The 16,346-nt window shown below is 37.9% G+C and overlaps 1 protein-coding gene across 4 annotated transcripts in view; it reads right to left on the minus strand.

Annotated features, from left to right (window-relative positions):
- Positions 1–12,356: 12,356 nt before the first annotated feature.
- The window catches only part of HBS1L (HBS1 like translational GTPase), a 93,010-nt gene continuing 89,020 nt past the window's right edge, over positions 12,357–16,346 (minus strand). For all 4 annotated transcript variants that reach the window (XM_025382711.1, XM_025382710.1, XM_025382713.1 and 1 more), the window contains 2 exons: positions 14,070–14,214; positions 12,357–13,028 (listed from right to left, as the gene is read on the minus strand). In XM_025382711.1, coding sequence (XP_025238496.1) covers positions 13,017–13,028; positions 14,070–14,214 — 157 coding nt within the window. In that variant the 3' untranslated portion in view covers positions 12,357–13,016. The remainder of the gene's footprint in view (positions 13,029–14,069; positions 14,215–16,346) is intronic.

The raw sequence follows: 16,346 nt of genomic DNA on the forward strand, positions 1-16,346 counted from the left end.
TTGCTCTTGTTGCCCAGGCTGGAGTGCAATGGCACGATCTCGGCTCACAGCAACCTCCACTTCCTGGGTTTAAGTGATTCTCCCACCTCAGCCTCCTGAGTAGCTGGGATTACAGGCGCATGCCACCATGCCCGGCTAATTTTGTATTTTTAGTAGAGATGGGGTTTCACTCTGTTGATCAGGCTGGTCTCAAACTCCTGACCTCAAGTGATCCGGCCTCCCAAAGTGCTGAGATTACAGGCCTGAGCCACCACGCCCAGTCTCGTTGGGTTTTTATAATGTGCTGGGCCTTCCCTCCCTTCCCCTCTGTCTTGTCAGCCCTTTTCTGTCCACAGTGCAACCACTTGATCCCCACCTGCAGGTCAACCACAGAGATGATTCTGGAACCAGAGTTCAGCTGAGCTGGGAGAGACTTTCACCCTGGAGGACAAAGCATGGGCCTCACTTAGAGTCTGACCATGTCCGTTGACCCCAGTCCTGATACCTGAGCTCTGACATGCCCTCAAGGCCTTCTCTCTAAGCTTGGCACAGATGTTTCTCCTGTCAGTTTCCCTTGAAGAGACATGAAATCCTATATCTGGGCCTAGTGGCTGAGAACCTACTAACGTGTGGGTTATCACCTGCTCCTGAATTCTTCTGGCTGGCTCCATCTGCTGGCCACTGTGTCCTGCTGAATGCAGATTTTTTCCTACCACATCCCTCTAACACCATTCTGACCCATGGGGGAAATGTACTCCCATTTGCGGTAACAGAATCTACCTACCACCACATCCCAAGGGGTGGATTCACTGCCAGGTCCTGCACAGTGAGGACAGGGGACTCAAGACCTTGAGTGCACTGAGAAAAAATTATAAATGGGAGGTATTAAGTATACTAATATTCTAAGAGAGCTAGTTGCTCTAGAATATTACAAAAGAGAATAAGATGGTTTTATCTAATAGAACAAAAGTTATTCTCTTTAAAAGGGGAGAGGCAGTCCTGATTTAGGGGGCCCCAGGTATACTGTAGTTCTGAACTACCAACAGTGGTAAACAAAAATCACAGCATGGCAGCATGAGGCAGCTGGGAGGGGTACGCTAGACTCAGGAGAAACACAGAATGGGGAACGGAGAGTGCCATGAGAGTGAAATGAAGCCATCAGAGATGAGGCTTTGGAGAAGGATAGGGGAGCATGGAAACAGAAGCATGGAGAGGAAGTTAAAAGAGCAGAGGGTAATTTCAGGCCAAATAAATTACCTGGAGCCGTTTTACTTCTGCCTCCACAAGAACCTTGCTCACTGGATTATCATCTAACTTTTCATTCTTCTCCTCTCTCCTGGCACTTTCAGGCTCTTCAGTGTAATATCATATAAACAAAATAATATAATAAACAAACATTTAAAAGAATCTTCCCTGGCTCTCTGGCCTCTGTCCTCTCCTCTATAATCCTTCTCTCCTACTGAAAACATCACATAGAATGAATTAAAATGAAAGTGCTATTGTTATTGGAATAACTACCCTCACTTATATGCGGCAGGATGCTGTTCTCTTGCCCATTTGCCACCCCCAAACCCCAATCTTCTTAGCCTCACTACTAGGAGGAAGTATTGTGCACAATCACACATCAGAATTATCCTATGCAAGGTTATCAATATGAAACACTAGAGGTTTCTTTGGTTGCATGTGCTCCACTCAGGAATTTGGGGACATGTCCTTGCCCTCCAAGGTCAGCGCTCAGAATGGGACCACTGTCTTGGGATGATGGTTGCAGGATCCCCCAAGAGATATAGCTGAAGGCTAAAAAAACTGGGTGAGGAGAGGAACAATGTATAAGAGAGAAATTCAAGAAGTATGTATATGGGATTCTGTTTCAAGTGTGAACAGTTAAGACCCTAACACATATGCTTATATTAAACTCAGTCATTTTGGGGAAAATGCCAGGTGCCCCCTGTGGTGGCCACCCCTAATGTTCTCTAACATACAATTCTCCTCCTGAGTACTCCTCAGCCCCTTTGCAACGGGGTGCGGCCGTTTGGATAGTTCTGGCCAGGGTCTTTGAATAAAAGCCAAGCCTTCTGGGGACTGTCCACTGTCTCTCCCACTTCCCTGTAGACTAGGAAGGCTGTGTGTTCCCGGTGGCAGGTACAGGATGGAGAACTTCTGTCAGCCTGGACTAAGTCACTCTACGGAGTACAGTTCTATCATGTGGTGATAATTAGCATGAAATAAACATGTGTTTTCCCATGCCACTGTATTTGGGCACCAATTTCTAACCAATCACAGCATAAACAAGCCTACCCTGGTTAGCAGGCATATAACTTTAGTTGGCTAAAATTTCAAAATTTCTCATTGATGCTCTTTGTCTTGCAGATAGCAGTCCCTGGGCAATGATCCCATATCTAGACAGGAATAGAGCCCTCTGTGAGGAGACACAGCTCTTTTCCTCAAAGAAAAGGGCATGGTCAAATACGTGGGGCCTGACAGGTGTTACATACCATGTTAATGATGCAACCCTAGCCTACTTCCCTAACCAAGGAGGTGAAAGTCCAGTGCCCAGCTCAGAGGCAAGACTTAAAGCTGTGGTCAGTGGAGGGAAGGTAGGAGCCTCCAGGGCGAAGGTGTACACCTTCTCCAGTATGGAAACAGTGCTAAGATGTCAAAACTTAAACCTAGTTAAGGGGTGGCGAATTGATATTACAAAGGCCATGAGCTTTGGAAGCAGCTACCATCTGACTCCACAGTACCGTGATTGATATTTGTGACTGGACACTTGGGGAGGATCAGACATTAGGATCAATTAAGATGCAGTTCTTCTGGGCCAAATGGCCAAGGATAATCAGAGAAAATAATATCTTACACCAAATATACTAAGTGGAAAAAACTGCTCAGCAAAGTAGACTTCAGAAATGATTCTGACCCACAATACCTTAAAATGGGTGTGACTGGCATTGTTTTTCTTTTCAAAATGTACTAAGGTACAAGACTCCCTCACTCTCAACTCCCATGCAGCAGCAGATCCTCCAGGCTTCCTAACTCTGTGATCAGATCCAGTTTACCAAGGGAAAGATTTTTAGGAATTGATTTTCACAGGAAGGATTTTACTTGGCCAGGGACCACTTCTTATCATCCAGGAGATTTAACAAGATGTTTTCAGGCATATCTAGAAGAGGTGCAGGGCTTATAACATGGGCTTCTCGGGCTATGTATACAAATAACCAGGAATGAGGCCAGGGATCTCACTGCTTATTTGTTCACCCTGGGAGGAAGCCCTGGTTGCCTAGACTTCCATTCAGGGATCAAGAACAAAGGACAGATGCAAAGACTTGCCCAGTATATAGCTAAACAAGGATCAGCATTAGGCAGAATAGGTATCCAGAAATCTACACTGACACTCTGTTAAGGTGCCAGGAATAACAACAAAGTGGAGATAAAAATTCTCTATGGCATGTAGGATTCACAGGCAACACAAACAGGGATCTTTCAGAAAAAGGCTCTGTATCTTGAAGTGGATTCTTTAATGCCGGGCATGGTGGCTCATGTCTATAATCCTAGGACTTTGGGAGGCCCGAGGTGGAAGGATCACTTGAGCCCAGGAGTTTGAGACCAGCCCAGGCAACAAAGTGAGACCCCTATCTCTACAAAAAAATAGAAAAAAATTAGCCGGGTGTGGCGGTGCATGCTTGTAGTCCCAGCTACTTGGGAGGCTGAGGTGGATCACTTGAGCTCCAGGCGGTCAAGGTTGCTGTGAACCGTGATCGTGCAGTGGCACAATCATTGCTCACTATACTCCAGCCTGGGTAACAGTGAGACCCTGTGCTGGATGCTGAGCCAGAAAAGTGAAGGTCACGTTCTCAACAATTCTCCATCCACTGAAGAACTATGGTGGTGGGAGTGGGGGCTGAGTGTGGGATTTCCCTAACCCCTAGACAGCAGGGCTCCAAGACAAGTCAGAGAATAGCCTTGCCCTCCCTACATCAGGAACAAAGTGGGGTTAGAGACATTTTTGTTTCAATTGGTGAAATGTTAATAGAGGCTAGTTGAACAGCTGTAATCTACACATATTAATTTCTCAATTTTGATTATTATTGTGGTTATGCAGAAGATAGAGCTAGCTAGCTAGCTAAGATAGATATAGATAGATATAGACAGATAGAAAGATAGATAGATGATATAGTCTCACTCTGTCATCCAAGCTGGAATGCAGTGGCATGAACATGGCTCACTACAGCCTCCACCTCCTGGTATCAGGCAATCCTCCCACCCCAGCCTCCCAAGTAGCTGGAATTACAGGCATGCACTACCATGACTGGCTATTTTTTTATTATTTTTTGTAGAGATGGGGTCTCACTATGTTGCCCAGGCTGGTCTTGAACTCCTGGCTCAAGTATTCTCCTGGTATTGGCCTCGGCCTCCCAAAGTGCTGGGATTATAGGTGTGAGCCACCACACTCTGGAGAATATTTTGTAGGAAACAGATATTCAATTCAGTAGTGATGGGACATCATGTGGCAACATGGTTTAGGAAAAAAATTGTTTCTATTGGACTTGGAACTTTTCATTTATTTGAAATATTTTCCAAAATATTCATAACAGAAAAGGAAGTGGATTCTTACCTCATATCATGAACATATTATTCATATCCCATAAAAAAATTTTTTTTAAAGAAGGGAAATGTCAGGGCTGGGGAAAGGCTGTGATATATTAGGATAGCTTCGATGGCACTTATTGCTAATGTTCTAATCATTAGTAGAGGGAAGAGTTTATGGGGTTTTCTTAATTGTTTTAATCTACATATTAATTACAAATGTTCTTTTGCTTGTATTAATTACTATATAACAAAAATTTAAAGATTTTATTATTTAGAACAGTTTCATATTTATAGAAATACTGCAGCCAGTTTCCCCCCAATATGAACATCTTATACTAGAATAATACATTTGCCACAATTACGGAACCAGTAGTGATACATTCTTAACTAAAATCCATAATTTATTGATATTTCCTTAGCTTTTACCTAATGTCTTTGGTACAGGATCCCACTCATGACACCACATTACACTTGCTTATGTCTCCTTACGTCCTCATGGCAATGAGTTTCTCAGATTTTTCTTAATGTTTTATGACCTTCACAGTTTTAATGAGTATTGGCCGAGAATTTTGTAGGATGCTCCTCTATTAAAATTTGCCTGATGTTTTTATCATGATTAGAGAGGTGTTGTGAGTTTTTAGGAGGAAGAACAAAGAGAAAAAGTGCCATCTTCACATTATTATACATACATATGTTTTGGTACGTATAATCAACATGACATCACTCTTGATGTTAACCTTGATCACCTGGCTGAAGAAGTACTTGTCAGGTTTTTCCATTATAAAATTCTTTTCACTGCTTTTTCCATACCGTACTCTTTGGAAAGAAGTCACTAGGCTCAGCCCCACACATGAGGAGTGGAGTGTTACGTTCTACCTCCATGAAGGTATGATTATCTACATAAATTATGATTGATCTACATGATTTATCTACATAAATTATTTGAAATGGTTTTACAAGGGAGATTTGTCTCTTCATTTCCCCTTTCTTATGTATTCCATCTCCTTTTATTTATTCAATCATTTATTCATATTGGTATGGACTCATGGGTATATTTCCTAAGGACAGTCATTCTGTTTCTTTTCTAGGTTTTTAGTTAAATGTTTCTTAAGTTAGTTTTCCCATAGGCCTATAGTAAAAAATATTTAAGGATATACTGCTTTCTTTCCATTACATACAAATATATACACATATACACATGCATATATGTAAAATACATTTGTTGTATACACATGTAATACATAGGTATATGTGTTATACACATTTTTAAAAATTTTTACTTTGCTGATTTATTTCTATTACTTTGTATTCCACAAATGATTTGAGATGACTTACAGAAATAAAAACACATACATTATAATAGGTTGGGGGTGGAGAAAATATTAGGAAGAATGAAAAAGAAGTGCTCACAAACAAGATAAAGCCAGGGATACGGGTAGTTTACAAAATGCCTAAGATCCTGTACAGTTTGGGGCCTCAAATTTGGCTGTCAGCCTCCTGGCAGCCAAAACAAAGAGAAAACTATCATCAGTATAAAGCTATCTGAAGCTTTAATAAGTAGTCTCACTTTCATTTTTGAAAATAATCTTAAATTTTCTTCATTAGGTTATTTAGAAGAGTGTCTTTTATACGTCCCATGACTAAAGTATTTCTAAAAACTCATTTTAATATACAGAACATTTGAATATTATGCTTTTGATAACCTGGGGTTTTCTTCATCACTAAGAATACTTTATTCAATTTTTGTAAATGAACATTTTAGAAGGTGTTTAAGGAAATAAGTCTGGCCACAGGTAAAACTCCTCAGATGAAAATGTCAGTATGCTGTCATGCAGAAGGCTCTCGGGGCATCAACAGTATTTCGCTGAAATTACCATGGTTTGATATCTGGCTTACAGGCTCTGGGATCTGAATTTGTCAATATACTGAGAATAGGCTCGTTTAACTAAACTCAAGAGGTTAATATTTAACACCCAAATTCCAATTTATTTATATACGGTGAGAAGTATATCAGAAAACCCCCAGATTCTTGTGTCCTCATTCCTGGCACATTCCCTTCCTCTAATTAAACTACTTGAATTGCCAAACAATCAAACTTCAGCACATTTATTCTTACCTTCAGCAGAACTTATGCAGCTCAGTAAAAGTTAAAGGAACAACAAGGAACCAGAAGAGACATCAGACAAATCAAAATTCAGCAGTATTTGAATCTAGCTCAGAGTTATGTATTTATCTCCTAATTGGGCCTGGCCTGGCCAAGGGAACCAGGGAGTCTTTCCTTTCTGGACAGAGTGCAATCATTTGAATATTTATGTCCTTGCAAAATTCATGATGAAATTTAATTCCCAATGTAACAGTATTAAGAGTTGAGGCCTTTTAATTACAAGATTGGGCCATGAGGGCTCCATCCTCATGCATGAGATTAGTGTCCTTATAAAAGCACTTGAGGGAGCAAGTTTGTCCCTTCAGCTCTTCTGCCTCATGTGAACACGGTTTGTCCCTTCTGCCATGTGAGGACACAGCAAGAGATGTCATGTTTGAAGCAGAGAGCCCTCACCAGATACCACATCTGTTGGTGTCTTGATCTTAGACTTCCCAGCCTCTAGAATGTTAAGACATAAATGGCTGTTATTATAAATGACCTGGGTAATTTAGGGTATTTTGCTATAGCAGTTGGAGCAGACTGAGAGACAGAGCTTTGAATGAATAGCATTTGTTGCTGTGAACCTTTCTCAAGATTCCATGGATAACTAAGCCCTCTTATGAATGGCACAGACCTTCTTTAACTCTTTGCAGATAACTTGCTATTTTTGTTTTCCATTTCGTTGTTAATTCCTGTTCCTTTGTAGATTTGACTTTTCTCTATGACCAATTTTAGAATCTTTGTCTTCAGTATTCCGCAGTTTCACTAAAATGTACTTAAAAGTGGATTTCTTTTTATTTACCATCCTTGAAATATGTTGTATTGCTTCTCTTTGTGAATTCACATCTTCCATCAATTCTGGAAAATTTTACAGCTATATTTTTTGATATTGTACATCCATTCTCTGTATTCCCACTTTCTAAAACTTTAGTTTTATATAATATATACCTTCTCATTCTAGTCTCCATTCCACATGAACTTATTCATCTTTATCTTATTGTGGGTAAATTCTCTGATCTATGCTTCCAGCTACTAATTCTTTCTTTGGCTGTATCTAATCTGTTTAATCTAAATAGTTTTTAGTTTCAATTATATATTTCACACTTAAAGATTATGTTTGATTTTAAAACACATATGGTCATTTTATAGTCTCTTATTTACTCACCTCTTATAAGGAAATATTAAATATTTAAATATTTTAGCCAGCTATTTTATATTCTGTAACCAGTAATTCCAATATCTGTAGTCCATTTAAATGATTCCAAACCTAAAAGACAACTCCCATATCTATAGTCTGATCCACTGAGTTCACTTTATAACGTAACTCTTCAAGAGCAGTGTTATCACTGCTCATTATCCAATTCTTGAAGGAAACTTGTAACAGTACATTCTCTTTTTACGTATGTTCATTTTTTCTGCTTTGCTGTTTAAGTCCTCTATGACCTTGTTTGTTTACATTATCTATAAGGCAGAGCTATGAGAATTCCTCAATAATTCTAATTATGTCCTTTAATTTTTAATGTCTAAATTTCATTATGCATTTTTATGTCATTTGGTACAGCTTTATTGTGCATTATACTTGTTATTAATATGAAATTCTCTTACCTTAATTTTCTTTTAACTTGCTTTAAATTCTTAGTCCAGTGTTAATATTGCTACTCCTGATTTCTGGGGAGGCAGTGTAGTGTCTTTGAACATGCCTCAGTCAGACTTACATCTAAATTCAAATCATGTTTCCATAATTTATTTACTAGTTTTTAGTAATCCCTCTGGGCTTTAGTCTTCTTATCTGTCAACTGAGGTTAATAATAATAATTATAGATATGTCATGTTAGTGAGTATATGAAAATTGCTTGGCACATGGTAGACATCCAACAGATCACAGTTATTTTTGTCTCCCCAGTACACCTGTGCCCTTTCTTCTTTAAATCTATGGTTTTATTTACAAAATAGGAATATTTTGTAGATGGCATATCATTAGCTTTGCAGTTTGAGTCTACATTTTAAAGATAAAAACCTATTTTCATTTATTGTAATGATCACAACCTTTGTCTTCATTTAATTTTCTTGTTTCCTTTCCATCTTTTGCTGTACAGACTTAGTTTCTTTTTTTTTTTTTTGCATTGATATGAATAGTTTCACTAATTCCACTCGTGGTTACTGTAAACATTCTTAAAACTTTGTTTTATGGGATTATCAGAATAACAAAATAATGTAGTCCCTTTATGGACTATAAGTAATTTAATGCTTTTCTTTCCCTATTTCATATCCCCATATTTGGCACAATAATTTAATTCACTTACTTCATTATTTTGTTTTGCATTGTATTTTACATCTACATTTACACTATTAACTTACTTGTACATACTTAAATGGTTTCGGTGTGAAAAAGCAGCTTCTGACCTAGCATTCACACTATGTGGTGGTGTTCTCCTGCTGAACATTTAACAATTCTCAAATCTCTAACATCAGATGAGGTCACTGTAATCCGGATAAAATGAGATACTGTAATCATGCCTGAGCACAGACAAAAACAAAGTCACTGTGCAAACCATAAATAGCCAACCTCTTCTTGTGGCTAACATGGATGACTGTTGCTTCTTTCCTTTCCTCCCATCCACAACACAAAAATTAAGATACCCAATTGCAAAATCACTCGCACTTTCTGACAGCACTCACTCAATCCAGAAGAAACCCGTGCTTGCTTCAGCCCTCCTTAAAATTAGCTACATGTGCTCAAATTCTTAGCAAGCCCCTCCTTACACCTTCCCACTGAGAAGCACCTATAGACCCCAGTGGTGTGCAGTCTCTCTTGCTGCAGCAAGCATCAATAAAAACTAATTTTGATTACAATTATGCCCTGGTGATCTTTGATGACATCAACAAATGATGAGCATCAACAGATGTTTGCTGCAGAATTTTCTACCATCACCTACTCCCCAGTCGTAAAGTTTCGAATTATCTCTCTATGATATCCTGTCCCCTGGTTGGACTATCAGCCCTATTAAGACTCAAGCCGGACAACTTTCTCTTGTGCCTGGAATATGGCAGGCTCATAATTAGCGAGGAAAGGATGAATGTTTTTCTCTTACGCATTTCTATAAATATTTTAGAGGGAAATTAGAAGACGATTAAGTAGTTTGTACTGGGCCTACTTGTCTTGATTTTTTGGAAACTGTATAATTTTGACTAATTTCTGCACATCAGGATCTGTAATTGTTATTTTTATATCAATAAAAAATACCTCTAATAATTCTATTGAAAAAATTGATTACATAATAAAATGAAAATAACTTGGCTAATGCTCACAACTATGTAAAAAAATGCATTGGAGAGACACAAAAGAAATACATGAAAACATTGGCAGCAGTTACCTTTAGGTGATAGAACTGTGGGTTAATTTTATTCTTCTCTGTATTTTCCAAATTTTCTGAAGTCACTATGATCGCATTTTAACAAGGGTTAAAGTATTGATTTCCATACTCACAGGAGAAAAACAGCTATGCCTAGAAACTGGTCTCTAAAACATTTCTCACAGTAGAGAGGTTCAAATGTCATGAATGTGTGAATACTACTAACAAGTCCAAACACGGTTCTGTAATGTGTTCAAGCCACATTATCCTAGAGGTTAACTGCTCAGTAGAATCTCACAAAGAGTCAAAGTCAGAGGACAAAGCCATTAGTGTGAAGAAACAGTAAAATCATAAAAAAGAAGAGTCAGGACAAGAAATACCTGAAGCAAAATGACACAAAATGGATGTACTATAAATTATGGATGAAAGTAACAGGGTGAGGAAATCAGAGCATAAACAAGCTTGGGCGTGCCTGCTCTACCTCTTTGTCACTTAATTAACTCAAGTCTTCCACTACCAACAGTGTTCTCACACAGTGAATCCTTGAAATAATATCACCACTCCCTTCAAACACAATCAATCATCAATAAAATGCAAAAAAAAAAAAAGATTGTACTTAAACACTATTGGAGAAGGAATGAATAAATGCATTAATTTCTACTACTACTATTTGTTTATGCTAAATTGTAAACTAAAATTCTTAATTCGATCATGGTCTTATATAATATACAGAGTGGATGGTTTCTTGTTTTTACTCCCCCTACCTTAAACCCCAATCCATTTCCCCTTCCTAACAGCACCCTGAATTTCCAATCCTCCCACAACTGTTAGCTATATGCTTTGTGTGATACTTACTTCACACTCAAACACAGGATATCCTAGGGAAGTATTAATAAATAAAATTCAATCAGAGTCAATGATGAGATGTTTCTAGGATTTCTGGAAAATATATGCTCTTTTAGTCTGTCCTTGCCCTGGATGGAAGATCTGAGGATGTAAGTGTGGAATTATCACATCCTGTCAAGAACCTGGCATTACAGGAGAGGTTTTTTATTTGTTGAAGACAAGGTCTTGCTTTGCTGCCCAGGCTGGACTGCAGTGATGCAATCATGGCTCACTGCAGCTTTGACCTCCTGGGCTCAAGTGATCTTCCCACCCCAGCCTGCTGAGTAGCTGGGTCTACAGGCATGTGGCACCACACCCAGCTGATCTGTTTTTAAATTTTTTCTGTAGAGACAAGGTTTCACTATATTGCCTCAGCTGGTCTCAAACTCCTGGGCTCAAGCTATCCTCCCAACCCAGCCCCCCAAAGTGTTTTGATTACAGGTGTGAGCCACCGTGCCCGGCTAAGAGTTCTGTATAGAGTTTGAGGGCAAAACCAGCACTAAGGAAGGCAGAGTGGAGATGAGTCCTTGCTAACATTGGGTGAGCTGCTCGATTTAAACTGAATCAAAGCTAGAGCTACCTCTAATTTTCTCAGTTATGTCATTCAAAAATTTTTCTTTGCTGCTTAAGTCACTTGAAGTTAGATTTCTGTCACATGTATCTGTTAAATTCCTGATTAATATTAATATATAAATAAAAGTTTCTTAACTCAGTGAATTTACTCTGAAGTGACAACTACACAGGTATTTTGGTAAAGAAATATACCAAGTGTGTTCACTTGGTAATCATCCACTAAGCAGCACATGTATAATCTGCCTACTTTACCATATGGATGTTATTGCTTATGTTCAAAATGTCAGGTTCATGAAAGGGGGCGGGGAAAATAAATGCTGTTGTATATGTTAAGCCATCAATATACAAATCACACTGCTTTCTAATTAAAAAAAAAAAAGAAAAAAAAGGCTTATCATAAATAGTCTATTAGATCAGAGTTCCAGGTTCAGCTGAGGTCAAAATCTACTCTAACGCTCCTTGCACCCAGGAGGCACCTCAACGAATACCTGTTTTTAAATAAGTAAACTTTGGGGTTTGTTGTTGAAACCTTAAAGAAAAATATGACTCTTACTTACTCACAGGGGACTTATAATTTATAAGGCAAGCAAGATAAAGACAGGGCCATCATAGGTGTAATTCTAAAAGTGAGAACAGGAAAAGCAAGTTATGGTTTAAAAAATGGATGAGATGAAATTGGATCTGCCATTAGGATAAAAAATAATTCATGTGACAGAGCTAGGAAACTCTTAGGTGGAAAAGATCCCACAAAACCCCTAAATCATATTTAATGTTAGTGGCAGAGAATCTCATAAATGTCTAGAGAATCTCATAAATGTCTGAAGAACAAAACACAGTTTGTATTAAGCTCAAACTAAGGCATTTTATTAGCTGGCTTTACAACTTAAATAATATCTTGGCTTTCAAAGGAACAGCTTCCACTAATTCCAAACTAAACTTTCACAAGTTTACTTGTTTGGGGAGGGACATTCTTATGGTCACCACAAAATACCTTTATTATAACCTTCCCCAAATCTTTTCTTAGCGTTAACTGGAAGAGAAAAAAAAAAAAAAAAAAAAGCTTAGGTCAAATATCAACTGCCTGAAAAACCCAATTAAGTTACTTTTCCTTAAAACATGTGCAGTATAATTGAATCAAAAGAGAAAACTGCAAATACATTGTGCTTTGGCCAGAAGTAGAGTTCATTTCATGATGATTCAGTATCTTCGGATACTATTTTTGACACTTGCCATAAATCTCAGCGAAGTAAATCCATTTACTAACATTTCAAAGGGAAAGTTGTTTTTAACATTAGCCTTTCTTTGCCAGTTGGCAACTTATAATTTTTGCAGAGGTGATTATTAATACTTCTTTGCAGCTAATTTTAGCTTTAATTTTTCCTCTCATCTAAAAAAATATCAATTGCACATTGTTCCTTTGACTTAATGACTGGATTCTTTGAAACAGAGGTTAGCTATTTCACTGTATCCGGAAACACGGCAGAAATTCTGACCCATCATTCTTTTATCTGTTAAAGCAAAAAAAAAAGACATTTGCTATCATTTAATCAATCACATTATAAGAACAACAACGGGAAAATTACAGTGAAAGAATTATTATATCAAGATAAAATCTTTTTCTTTGTTCTGCAACTTTCTTCCTTTCCTAGTCATGCTATTTCTGCAATTTACTATACTCTCTCCATTATTCTCCACAAACAACTCTATCTTATTTTCAGAATGCTCTTTTAGAAAGAATTCCTTGATAGATTAAATGTGATGTTGATGACATCAGCTACCATATTGGATGCTTCGTATGTGCCGACTGCTGTGCCGAGTTCTTTGCATGTTATCATTTCATTTCACAACAACTCTAGGAGGTAGATTCTATTATCCTATTTTTATACTGAAGGAGGTAAATTGAAGAAGAAATGCATTTATGCTGCTAAAAGTTGGTGTAGCAAGAACACAAACGGGCAGTGTAACTCTGAAAGCTGTTTTCTTCACCTCCACCCCACACCGCCTTCCATATGCATTTTACTTAAATGATGTATACAGAGTTTCTTGGTGCTTTACCAATTTAAAAGAAAGACCTTTCATGATATGTGTAACTCACTTTGGATGCAATTTAAAGAGTGTGTTATATCCAATTAAATGAACTAGTTTTAGGCAGAAAACAATCATGTGGAGTAATGAAGTACTCTTTAAAATACAATATTCATAAGATTCATATTAATTATGATAATGTAGAAGAAATTAAATCACTGAAATTTTCTGGCTCATTTCTGGCTATTTTCTCCAGCAATTAGAATCTAATATAAACTCTAATTTTTTATTCTAATAGCATAACTGTGTTTCCTTTAAGCCATAAAATCTCATTGAAGATTTTACCAATCTTCCAAATATAACTCTATCCCTTAAAGGACCACTACAACCTAAAATGCGTAAGGCCTCTCCTCATCAATGCTTCTTCTTTCATTCCCTCAATGCTTTCTTTTCATTCCTAAAAGGTAAAAAAGAAAAGGCATCATAACTATGGATATATAATGAGTCACTTTAAAATAAAATACCTCAGTGACAACACCAGCAGCTATTGTAGATCCACCGTAACGTAGCATGAACCTCCCCAGCTCTTTAAAGTCTTTATACAGCTCAAGAGCTATTGGTCTTTGTGTCTGCAGCTCTACCAATGCATTCTGGCCTTTAGTCAAAAACCTATTCAGACAAAAAAAAGAACAAATGAATATATGATAGACATGAATAAACGTAATAATGACAACCTGAAAAACAAATATTTCACATTTAACCAACATATCAACTGCGTCTTTCAAAACCAAGAAAAATATTTTTTGAATAAAAATATATGTCTTTGGACTTTCTGCTTTAGTTGAAAGAAATGAGGAGTAATTCTAGATTTAAGAAACATTAGGTAGTTCATTTTTACCAGTCTTCCAAATATAACTCTATCCCTTACAGGGCCACCATAGCCTAAAATGCTTAGGGCCCCTCCTCATGAAAGAAATGCTTTTTCTTCCATTCCCTCAAGAAAGTGAGTTCAATTATCTAATAAAGAAAATTATACTAAGGCTTATTTCTATGAAAAAAGTATTTGCAAAGCGGAATATAATGCCCTATGTCTTTCCTAGTAAAACTGTAATTTGGGGAATGTGTATTAGGAAGTTATCTGTAAAGAGGACAATCAATCAAGCAATCTCTCTGTTTCCCCACACAGGAATAATAGTTCCTTAGCAGAGTTCAGGACAAAAATCACATAAGTAGCTTTTCCACAATATGATACTTGTAAAATATGAAGGAAGACTGGGCATGGATCAGACTGTAAATGGTTTCATAAAAATAAGTAAACAAAAAATCTCTAGGGTAGGTCCTGCTCAGACTTAGTGAGAGAGGCAGAACCTAAAAAGGGACATTTTGGAATTGTTTTCTAATTTAATTTTGATGTACTCTAGAAGTATAGTGGACAGAAATCATAAACTCTCCTTTTGAAAGATTAGTTCAGGGGCAGACAGACTAAAAGAAGGTTCTAAAAAAATACACCAAAAATTCCAAATATCGGTTTCGGACAATTTCAGGCTTAAGCTCATTCCTTAGGAAGGAGAGCATCTAATACATACATGGCTTGTTCCTAATTTAGTTTCTAAAACATTAAATTCCATACTGCATAATCAAGAGCCTACAACGTACCTGAACAGGAATGAAAGGGAAAAGCCAAACAACTGTGCAAAATAAAAGGATAAAGCTACAAATAAGGTGACAGGGAACACAAACATGAGAATATATGTTAAACTCTACCATCATTGAGCTAGGATTTTGTAGCAGAAGCATGGAGGGGAAGACTCAGGATTATATATGATGAGCCAATTTCAGACTGAAAATTCTGTATCAATTGTCTGGGTCAAACAACCTGGCTCCTGAACAAAAGAATGTAAGTTATGTAAACCAACTGACTAGGTTAGAATCCTGCCTCTATCACTTGAGCTTTGTGTCACTTGCTAGATGCTTCACAGGACTGCTAAGAATATACATCATGTGAAAGCATTCACAATACAACCTAAAAAATAGTGGTCCTCAAGAAATGTTAGTCGTATAGTTATATCGTGTTTCTCAGAACATTATGGCAAACACTCATGCCAGAAGCTCAAGACTCAGGTTAAATATAAAGATCTACCTTTAGAAGAGAGGTAAAGTAGCCCTTCCTCCTAACAGTGAAACAGGCAAGGGTTTAGAGCAATGTAAGATTTCCTCTTCCACTTGCAGTCAGCCTATTAACCCACTACCCACGTTTGGCCTCTTCTGCAGGTGTAAAAGATGAGGAACACCAAGGACAGAAAAAAGGGGACTTGGGATGTTATTGGAAAAGACGTTGGAAGGGAAACCCCAAAGCTAAAGCAGCCAAACCAAATTGCAATTAGCCTTAACTTGGATTAGGGTAAGAAATCTTTTTTTTCTTTTTTTTTCGGGGGGGATGGCGTTTCGCTCTTTTGCCCAGGCTGAAGTGAAGTGGCGCGATCATCGCTCACTGCAACCTCCACCCACCGGGTTCAAGGGATTCTCCTGCCTCAGACTCCTGAGTAGCTGGGATTACAGTTGTGAGCCACCGCACACAACTAATTTTTGTATTTTTAGTATAGACAGGGTTTCATCATGTTGGCCAAGCTGGTCTCAAACTCTAGACCTCAGGTGATCTGCCTGCCTCTGCCTCCCAAAGTGCTAGGATTACAGGCATGAGCCACCATGCCCGGCCAAGAAATCTATTGTGTAACATTCATCTCTAGTCTTGTATTTTGTTTTTATTTACATACTTAGTTTATGAGGAAGTACTTAAAAAA

Source organism: Theropithecus gelada, chromosome 4, assembly GCF_003255815.1.
Source record: "Theropithecus gelada isolate Dixy chromosome 4, Tgel_1.0, whole genome shotgun sequence".
In the NCBI taxonomy this organism is placed as follows: Eukaryota; Metazoa; Chordata; class Mammalia; order Primates; family Cercopithecidae; genus Theropithecus; species Theropithecus gelada.